The sequence below is a fragment of the Homarus americanus genome, unplaced genomic scaffold (assembly GCF_018991925.1).
Source record: "Homarus americanus isolate GMGI-L3 unplaced genomic scaffold, GMGI_Hamer_2.0 scaffold45099, whole genome shotgun sequence".
Lineage (NCBI taxonomy): Eukaryota > Metazoa > Arthropoda > Malacostraca > Decapoda > Nephropidae > Homarus > Homarus americanus.
In genome coordinates, this window is record NW_024738689.1 from 2,100 (window position 1) to 13,390 (window position 11,291).

At 39.1% G+C, this 11,291-nt stretch overlaps 1 protein-coding gene across 1 annotated transcript; it reads left to right on the plus strand.

The window, feature by feature from the left end:
• The first annotated feature begins 277 nt into the window (after positions 1-277).
• LOC121874325 lies at positions 278-6,321 on the plus strand. Its single transcript, XM_042378432.1, has 4 exons — positions 278-317; positions 3,554-3,759; positions 5,579-5,750; positions 5,867-6,321. The coding sequence occupies exons 1-4, from the start codon at positions 278-280 to the stop codon at positions 6,319-6,321; spliced, it is 873 nt and encodes a 290-aa protein (XP_042234366.1).
• Positions 6,322-11,291: the final 4,970 nt, after the last annotated feature.

Here is an 11,291-nt window from a genome sequence, read left to right on the forward strand (position 1 = left end):
CACTGAGGACTGCGTACCCGCTGCGAGAGAAGCACCATATTCCTCGCCTGTAAAACCTTCTCTTATCCACAAACCTACTCCTCCCTCTACTTCTCCCACAGATCTTGTGTCTCTAGACAGAGTCGTCTCCCGTAGCAGCCGGCTCATCCACACCCCCGCCCATTATGTCTCACATGTGGGAAACAACCCTGCCAACAACAAGTCTTCTGCACCGCCCGGAGGGAAGGGGGAGTATTGTAGTGGATTCCACCCCTACAAACGCCGTGTGTCGCTGACTATGCGACCCCCCATCGAATTCCCCAGCGTATGCCTCATGGGTAAGGTCAGGTAACCAGCGCCCCCAAACAAAGTGGGTCTACAATCAAGCCACGCCTACCCCCGCTATATAAGACCTCACCTGGCCGTGACCTGCCTTCTTCTACCTACAGCCACCAGCAAGCAACACCTCCTCTAAGCACGCTCCCCAACCAGCTCTCTCTACTCCATGCTTGTAACCACGCTGCCACTCCCTAGCACCAAGATGCATTGTACATCCAATATAATATATATACAGAGAGCGCATTGTGAGTTTCTTTTCTCCATCCCATCCTGAGTGTGAACCAATATCACATAACCCCACAGGACTATGAAAATCAGTGTTATGGGTCAGATTAATTTCTCAAGGCTATTGCTTACAATCTAATGAGTGTTTGAGCTTGCAATGTAATAATTAAATTGATGTCAAACACACAGGTTGGCAATAGTATTTTATACAGAGTCATCAAAACGCTTTTCTTTTCTCACCGTTAGATTTTATGGTTATAAGAAGGTGACATGTTTCTTTCAAATGATTAATGAATTTCCTAAATACACAACTGAGAATAATTTCAACATGGTCATTAGATTCTGCGATAACTGTGAATCAAAACAATCTGACTTCAGTGCCAATGAAACTCTATTATGTCTCACAGGGTAGGGGATATGATTCTCGCCTCTATTGCAAACTCTCACACAAAAACTTACTTGACAATTTTATTAAAATTAATACAGTTGAAGCTTTCAACATCACTCGCAATGGCTCTTGAATGTTTCAGCTGTAAGCAGGTACATCTAACTTACTGTAACCGTATTCATTCATAATTTCAAATCTCAGAACACAACACGAGATACTAAGAGATTCTGAAACACATGAGAGAAAACAGATGTCTCGGTATTACTGAAGCAGCAAGAAAATGGACATCTTTGAAGGGGGACTCAATAAATAAGTTATAGTTACATGTTTTATGGGCTATGAAGCGTAATATGAATAATCTGATTTTACGTTAACTAGCATGTATGACTGTGGTTAGTACAGTGGAACTACGAGGAACACGGGAGAGGTGAACAGAGGAACAACACTTATGGAGTCGGATCAGACAGAAAGAGGACGAAATTGGAAAGGGACAGTTACTTATGACAACCTAGGAGGCTGTAGGTCGTCTTGCCAATGGTAGATGTCAAAGTTCTAGGAAAGGGAATATGTCTGGGAAATACGGTCAGGACTCTGGAACTTTAGATTCAGGCAATGACAGATCATTCTGCACCTAACAATTAGCGAGGGAATTAGGAGTAAGAACATTTGTGCAGGAGTCAACATAGTGGATGTCCTTAGTTGATTTAGAAGTTGTAAGTAAGTGCTGGTCTGAGGAAAGCGAGGATGGTTTATCTGCCTTATCTGGCTGGAGTCTTAGTCATAGAAAGTCTCCCGTTGGCATTAAAGGAAGCAGTAGATACAACACGTGACATCTCGAGATGGAGACACCTCCAGGGAGTTGTAACACGTGACCAAGACCATACGGTAGAGACTAGTTAATTCCACTGGAGGTCAGAGAGAAGATGGAGCCCCATCGCAGTAAGGACACGCCTTGGTTGGATGGTGAACGGTCCCTTGGATGAACAGTGAATGGATATGCACCTGAGCACTGGGATGCCTTGAGGTTCCTCTGGTGGGACAGTGAAGACTTAACATTGTTATGAGTTGGGGATTTCGAATATAGTTAAAAGTCTACCCAGATCCCAACAGGCAACAACAATAAAAAACAAAGACAATCGGACTATAAAAGGGTAGACAAAGGATGCGAGTTTTTGTTGCGTATAATAAAGTACCATAAATTCCCTAACAAAATATTCAGCTTTCTATAATTTACCCTTAACCATACTTAACCTAAACATTAACAGTATATGCATATTTATACAACATAAAACAATCATGAAGCAAGTGGACGCGGGGAGGCAATATAAGATTACAAATACTTAAGTGCGGAGCTGAGATGGCTGACGAGCAAGGCTGAGTATTGTAGAAGACGGTAGGTAGTCACTGTGCCGTAGGTTTCCAGGATAGGTGATCCTGTGGTCACTTCCCAGAGTGAACTGAACTCTCCTCGAACTCGAGCTGACAAAGAAGACTCGGAGGAGGTGACACAACAACCAGGATATGGAGAAGGGAAACCCCGGAGTGGTAACTAAGACGAGTCATACTCGTGTCTCGTCCCTAGATGGCGTTGCTCGTGGTGCTGGGTAGGTAGATCAGGACAATAGATGGCGTGGTTCGTAGTGCTGGGTAGGTAGATCATGACAATTGGTGGCGTGGTTCGTAACAACATAAAGACTGTGTTCCTATCGAATGAAGTTTCATCTCTTTGGAGGAGTGTGAAGCCCGTCGTGCGCAATGTACACCCTTCGATGTACCTTCCATGATTATAACGCTGAGTTCCTTGCAACTGTGGTACAAGCGGAATGTAATCTTTACGTGGATGACTTACTTACAGCGATGGAATCCCCAGGGGATGCTACAAGAATGTATCAGTAATTGCAACAGATATTATCAAAGGGAAGTTTAGGGGTTATGAATTGGGTGAGTAACATGAAGGGATAAAGGAACTCAACCTAATTCAAGACATATAACCACTAAAACATGCCTTAGGCATGGTATGGGATCTAGAGAATGACCAGCTTGTTGCCAAGGTTCAAGTAGAACACTGACCCACTACAAAGAGGGGACTTTGAGCATTGTTAGCTCAGTCTAGGACTCTCTTGGGCTTGTTGCACCATTACCCATCAAGACAAGAATGATAAGTGCAGGCGAAAAGGAGGATGGGACGAGCCGTTACTGGAGCACAATAACACAGCATGGAAATAATGGTTAAGAAACCTACTGAACATGGCAAGTCTCTGCATTCCCCAATGATACAAGAATAAAGCTTAGATGAGCTGCCTCAGTCCAGTTGCATATACTATAGTATTGTGATGCATCACAGACAGTGTACAGTACGGTTTCCTATCTCAGAGTGACAGACGACCTAGGAAGGATCCACTGTCCTTTTCTATATGACAGGGCAAAGTTGGCTCCCCTCAAATAGCAAACAATACTCCAAGTGGAACTTTGCGCAGCTGTCTTGGCTATCAATGCTGACAGAACAATAAAAGAAGAACTGATCATGGAGTTCGAAGAATCGTTCTTTAGGACTGATAGCATGTTAGTTCTCCAGTATCTTGTAAATGCCATTTGATGATTCCATACTTTCATTGCAATCAGGTGGTTATGATATAGGAACTGTAAGAAACAAAATAGTGGAGGCACTTGGGTACGTTGATGAATCCAGCGGACGATGCAACCCAAGGACTTTCAGTGGGAGACCTGATGATGACTGTCAATGGATCCAAGGGCCAGCTTTTCTGAGGAAAGACAAGGAACACCGGCCAGAGAAGCCGAGACTACCACTGAATCTAAGTGCCGACATGGTAAAGCAGAAAGTGGTGAATTTGGCAATTGGTAGCTTAGTCACAGGGGACACATAAACAAAAAATGCTTTGCATATATTGTGGGCTAGATTTTCATCTTGGACCCATTTACTGGAAGGAGTAGCTTGGCTCAGATGATTCATAAAATGGCTTGGAGAAAAAACCCACCAGTGAAACAAACACGGCAGAATAAGTGTGGCAGAGGTGCAGGAGGCCAAGGTGGCTAACCTACCCTCAGTGCAAAGGGAGTGTTATCCGGACGAGATGAAAGCACTTGCTAGGGGTTGTTACGCCGTTTCTTAATTTACTTTAATATCCAGGTTCTAGGCGTAACCAAACAAAAAAAAGTGAAGTAAATCAAAAGGGGATAAAAATAAATAAAGTAAACCTTTAAGAATCTAATTAAATTAAATACTTACACAATAAAGAGCCTCATAGGCTGTCACAACAAATTGATTCACTATCGAAACTTTTAAGACACAAATGATACTAAAACATCGAAACATCAAAAGAACTGCTTAAACACTAGAATAAAAATAAAGCACTGGATTACGTTAACACTGCATAAACATATAAAATAACTAACACTGAAATTAACTATCGTAAAACAACACTGAATTACTTAAATTTAACTAAGCAAGCACTGATGGACACATAAGAGACATGAATAGGTACTCACATAGATATACCACATTGGTGGAAACAGGAACAACACAGAAATAAAATAAAGTAAAAGTAACAGGTGACGGGTGTCACTCAAAAGAATGTGGACTGAATGACAGGAGGACTGGACTGAACTCCGTCTGCTGGTGGGTACTATATATAAGGTCGGCTCCCGCCAGTGCGACACGCCGGTGAAACATGGGTCGTTTAACGATGCAGATGGTCGTTAGAGAAACAAAGAATGCTTGTTACAATACTAAATGAAGAAATAAGATGGGCTTGAACAAATAATGACAGTTAAAACCTTAACAACACAGGGTAAGGTGACTAGAATATATAATAGTAAATATAACACATCATTACAGGAATAATATGGAACAACATTGAAGCATGTTATAAAAAATAATAGAAAAATACGACACGGTCGTAACAGGGTACAATGAGGGGGCAAAGTGAGCTTCGCAGACTCCAGCCATTTTTGGGCGAGGATGAATTAATCTGGGTGGGTGGTCAACTGAACAATGGCCTCTATCAATGGGGCAGCCAGCATCCCATCCTACTTTCTTATCAACATCACGTAACTGAAATCTTAGTGCAGGACATACATGAAAATCAGGCTGGGCACACCAGAAGAGAACATACGTCGGCTTGTTTATTGCAGTAGTTTTGGATTTCCGATGTCGCTGACTGCTAAACAAGATCACTCGGCTCTGCCGCCGTATCAATTGGAAGCCTGCACAGCAGCGTCAAACTCAGGGCCGGATTAAGCTTAATAGGGGCCTGAGGCACAGATCAACTTGGGGCCCCCTACCCTCAAGGTATATATATATAGCAAGAACAAAATATACCAAAATTTATCAATGATTTCATCAATATTAACCTTCTGCAAAATAACACATTCAATGTTCATAAGAGACAGAAAATTGAGACGTTGCTAGGACATCGTTGAACGAAGTTCATGTTTTATATGCTTCAACGTCGAGAATGTTTGGATTTGGGGGCCCCTTAGAGTCAGGTGGCCTGAGGCCAGTACCTCAAGTGCCTCATGGTTAATCCGGCAATGGTCAAGCTGACTTACCGGAGGACCTAGTTACTTCAGGTAACCCCATTTGCTTACACAGGGGTGGATTGCTTCTGACCTTTCAGCATTAAACAGGAGCGTAAACGTCCCAAGAGGTGGGGATGTCTGTCCACATGCCTGACCACTCATGCTACACACCTTGAGGTTCTTGCCTCACAAGATGTTGATGCCATTCGCAATGCCATAGAGAGATTCTCGACCCATAAAAGTACCCCAGAACGCATTATCAGACAACGGCATATACATGGTTAGTGCTGACAAATAATTGAAAATGGCAGTATAGGTACACAGTTGGGCACAATATGAGGCCATTCGGGATGCCTTCTTGAAGACAAATAGACTGAGTCTTCAATCCCCCCACAGCATCAGACATGGAGGATGTGTGGAAACAACAGATACGGACAGTAAGGAAGGTTCTACAAGCACTCATTGGATCAGAAGTGCTAGACAATGAATGTCTTCAGACCTTTTTTTGCGATGTGGTAGCTGTAGTGAATGAATGGCTGATTACCCCTATTTCAGATGATGTCAATGATCTGGAGGCACTCATGCCTATGCCCATCTTACGCCCTGGTACAACATGCAATCTTCCCCGAGGTGGCCTACTGGTGAAGCAGTCGTATTGCAGGAGATGGAAAAATGATCAGTTCCTAGAGGACCTATTCTGGAAATGTTGGATGCAGGAATACGTGCCTTTGTTGAGAATCTGTCAAACCCATCTCAAACCACAGCGCAACTTTCGACCAAATGACATGGTCATCGTAGCCAGGAAGGCCAACTCTTGGAATCAATGGCCACTCATCAGAGCAATAGAGTAAAACCTGTTAATGATGGACTTGTGAGACGTGTCAAGATAAAGACTGCATGTAATGTGTTGATATGCCCTGTGGTAAAACTGAATCCTAGATGGCATTTTGGCAGTGAAAAACATACTTCCTCTGGGTATGTAGACAAGGTGCCGAACTTCTCAGCCTTGGCAAGGAGCACTCTTGTGCATTTTGGGATGTTTTGGCAGTTCTATTCTTTATAACCGATTTGTGTGACTTAAGTGTGCGCTCTCAATAGGGGGAGTGTTACCTCCTCGCACTGGGCGAGCGTCACTTGTGAAATTTGGGATAACACACGAAGTAAAGTTGGCCCTTAACATACGCGGGGGTTAGGTAACAGAGATACCCGTGAATGTTAAAAATCCGTGTATTTTTGCTGTCCCCCCCTAAAAAATGCCTGGCCCCCAATGTCCTTATTTACCGTATATACCTGTGTGTAGTTCGAGTTTTTAAGACCAAATTATTTGGCAAAAAATTGGGGGTTGACCTCTAAACGGGTAATAGTTTCAAAATAGTCGAAAAATATTTACCAGTAAACAATGGAAATGACGCACCACTAGCTGTGAGTGTCGGTACAGTTGCCAGGGCAGAACTCTTGCGTCATCATAGCAAGCCCAAAGTAGCCAAATGCATGGTATGGTATGCACAGGACGATGTAAAACATAAAGTATTCATTTTTTAAAGTTTATTTATAGATACGTACTGTACAGTACTACCCCGCTTTACACAGTTTCACTTTCCGTGATTTCTCATTTACGCGGTACCTTGCCAGAACCAGACTTTCACTTTCCGCGGTGCATCTACTCATATACACGGTGAAGTATAATTTTTTATTTTTTTATTTAGCTCATAAAATTCATACAAATTATCCTGCCAGAATATAATTTACATTGCTGGAATTCTTACAATATGATGATCATTTTGAATATAAACATCATGAATTTTGCATTAGACATACCGTATATCACGGCCTATAAGGCGGCGGGGTGCATAAGACGCCCCCCCCCAAATTTCCATTTAAAAAGTAGCTTTTGAGCTCTATTTGCTGTATAAGACCAGTACCCCAAATGTGACACTTACCCACTGACTCAGTAGTCCTTTACCAACCATCCTTGATTTTTTAAAATAAGGCCAATTCACTTCAAGTAATGTCATCAAATTATACCCGCTGGTGGAGTGTAAACACTAGTGACGTCACTGAAGCGTGGTGGGAGTGTTCCCTCGTCTCGGTGGTGTGGCTGTGTTCCGACTATTTATACAACATGTGATTCAACAGCAACCACCGTATTCTAATTGTGGTGTTTCATTAGGATTTGAGTGAAAAAGGTTACCAGTATGTACTTACTACAGACATTTATTACACACACACACACATATATATATATATATATATATATATATATATATATATATATATATATATATATATATATATATATATATATATATATATATATATATATATATATATATATATATATATATATATATATATATATATATATGTACTGAATATACTATGTACAAAAATTGAATGTTCAATGAATTATTTATGGTGCATTAGGGTACTGGCCACTTCAGACACAAAGACGGGCTATAAATAGCCTTGTTATCTCCCCTACATCTCACCCTGAGCCAGAGGGAAGCGTCTTGGTAAATAACATTTGTTTGCTTATTTTCCATTTACTTGAAATAGATTTACCGAATTATTTGTTTATTTATTTATTTATAATATACTGTAATATATTAAACACACTGTAATTATTTTCTTTAATTTATAAAGTTGTTTTGCGACAAAGGAATGTTCTCCAGTAGTGTTTCATTAGGATTTGAGTGAAAAAATATTACGTACTTACACAATTGTTCCTCTTACTTTGACAACACAACATACATACAGTATATTATTTCTCAGTTTTGATCTTTTTTTTTTAATTTTTGTATTTATTTATAGTTAGTTACTTAAAATAAGGCCAATTCACTTCAAGTAATGGCATCAAATATTACCAGCTGGTGTAGTGTAAACACTAGTGACGTCACTTGAGCGTCTGTAATTAACCGTGGTCACTTTTCCTTTCTTGTCTCCTCACTGGCAAATGGGGGGGACGTGGGGAGGGGTGTATGATGATAGCTGTGTTTATTACAGGGGTATAAATCTCTTTTACGGTATGTTAGACAGGTTTATAATACATTTTTATTATTTTAATATACCGGTAATCTTAATTTGAATCCAGCTTGCCAAACGTAAGTTTCAGTATAAAATAATTAGTGGTAAGACCTTGTGAGTGGCTTACGATGTTTTCATCACCACTCTTGACACACTAAACCACAATATTTAAGAGGTAAGAATTTTAAACTTGGTGGTTTAGACGACCCCCTAACTTTGGGCAGATTTTTTTAATGTTCAAATTTCGTCTTATAGGCCGTGATATACGGTACAAATTTTAGATCTAATGTAATAATTTGGTTTACACAAAGCAAATATTTTATCCTTTGTGCAGAATATATGAAGTTTACATTCAAAATATTCCCTGACCTGCAAGGAATCCAGAAATGTCAATTATATTATCCTAACTTTAGTCTGAGTTATTATTTATTACTAAAAATGTAAATATACTATTTTCTCCCAATCCTTCTCTGGTAGGGAGGGAGGGAGGGAGGGAGGGACCACCCAGCTAGGGCGGAGTATTTTGATTGACAGATAGTGTCCTTGAAGAATATTTCTTTGTTTATTTACTGAAGATATATGTTTTAGCTCATAAAATTCATACAAATTACCCAGCCAGAATATAATTTACATTGCTGGAATTCTTTCAGTATGATGATCATTTTGAATATAAACATCATGGATTTTGCATTAGACATACAAATTTTAGATCTAATGTAATAATTTGTTTACACAAAGCAAATATTTTATCTTTTGTGCAAAATATATGAAGTTTACATTCAAAATATTCCCTGACCTGCAAGGAATCCAGAAATGTCAATTATATTATCCTAACTTTAGTCTGAGGTATTATTTATTACTAAAAGTTAAAATCTAGTATTTTCACCCAAACATCTCTCTGGTAGGGAGGGAAGGTGGGGGGTGGGGGGGAGGGTTGGGACCCACCGACCTAGCTGGCGTGAGTGTGGGAAGGGGGGGAGGCGAGGTGGGGTACTTTGATTGACAGATAGTGTCTGAAGAATATTTTTTTTTTTATTACCTGAAGATATTTGTTTTAGCTCATAAAATTCATACAAATTACTCGACCAGAATATAATTTACATTGCTGGAATTCTTACAATATGATGATTATTTTGAATATAAACATCATGGATTTTGCATTAGACATACAAATTTAGATCTAAAGTAATAATTTAGTTACTAAAACAAATATTTAATTTTTTGTGCAAAATATATAAATTTACATTCAAAATATTCCTGATATACAAGGAATCCATAAATGTCAATTATATTATCCTAACTTTAGTCTGAAGTGTATTTATTACCTAAGCGTTAAAATCTAGAGTTTTCACCCCAAACATTAATCAGAGAAGTAGGAGCTAGTGAGCTGGGAGGGGGGTGGGAAGGATTTGGAGTCCATTATTTGAATGGACATTAACCTGTGACTATTATTTCTCTTAAATATTAATTGTGTGAGCATACCATCATAAAATTTGAATGTTAATTTTACTACAACATAGGTATTATTAATAGGAAAAAGTGGAGTTTGAGGGGTCGGGCCAGTCTCTATTGGAATTAATCCCATATGTTGTTGTTCACTTTAAGCAGTTTCACTTTCTGGCGGTACCCTGTGGGTTCAAATTGACGCTTGTCATCGGTACTACTGTACATGAATTTTTGTTCATTACATTTGAAACATCAATCTTTGTTAATTAAATTTGAAACAAAAAAAACTACGATACCGTATTTTCATTAAAATATTACGTCACAAGTATATTTTACCTTAACTGTGACCGAATGAATATATTCTCAGAAATAAGTATGGAAATGAAATATTTTGGCTGAAATGACGTACATATTACAGTGGAAAGTGGGATAAAATCATGACGAAAACAATGACTTTCGCTTTCTTTCGTTCAAAAGATGTTACCGTAATCGCTTTTTGAATGGTTTACAGTTAAAAACTGTTGTACTGTATTACAATAATATTCTATCCTATCATTAGCCTCATAATCCCACAACTGAAAACCATTCGAAAAGCGATTACGGTAACATCTTTTGAACGAAAGAAAGCGAAAGTCATTGCTTTCGTCACAATTTTATCCCACTTTCCACTGTAATACGTACGTCATTTCAGCAAAAATATTACAATTCCATATTCTCAGAAATAAATAGTAGTCTTGTTGAAACGTAATGTACAGTATTTAATATTAAAATGCAAAGAGAGCTATAAAAACAATTAATACTGTACACCCGTAATGTACTGGCTGGCATCTCCACTCGTCCCTGCTCCCGCCTCCAACGTCACCACTCCTCCCCGCTCTATCCCTCCGCCTCCTCCACATCGTCACTACTGTTGTATTACAATAATATTCTATCCTAATTCACTTGAATAAATACTATGATACCATATTTCTGGGTATTTTCATTAAAATCCATCAAAATCATTTTCCTTGTCATCGTCTTCAGCACCAAACAGCTCCTCCCAGTCTTCTCCTTGAACAGGGCTAGAGGGTACGTGTTTTTCTAATCGTTTTCAGTTAAAAAACTGTTACATCACATGTATATTTTACCTAAACTGCACCTGAATGAATATATTCTCAGAAATAAATAGTAGTTTTGCTGAAAAATGATGTATTTCAATGTAAAATAGGATAAAATACATGACGAAAACATAAGACTTTACCTAAACTTCCGATGTTCAAGAGATGTTACTCGTTTTTTTTAATAGTTTTCGGTTAAAATACTGTTATATTAGTGATATTCTATTCATACTGTGCTTGATATAATACATTCA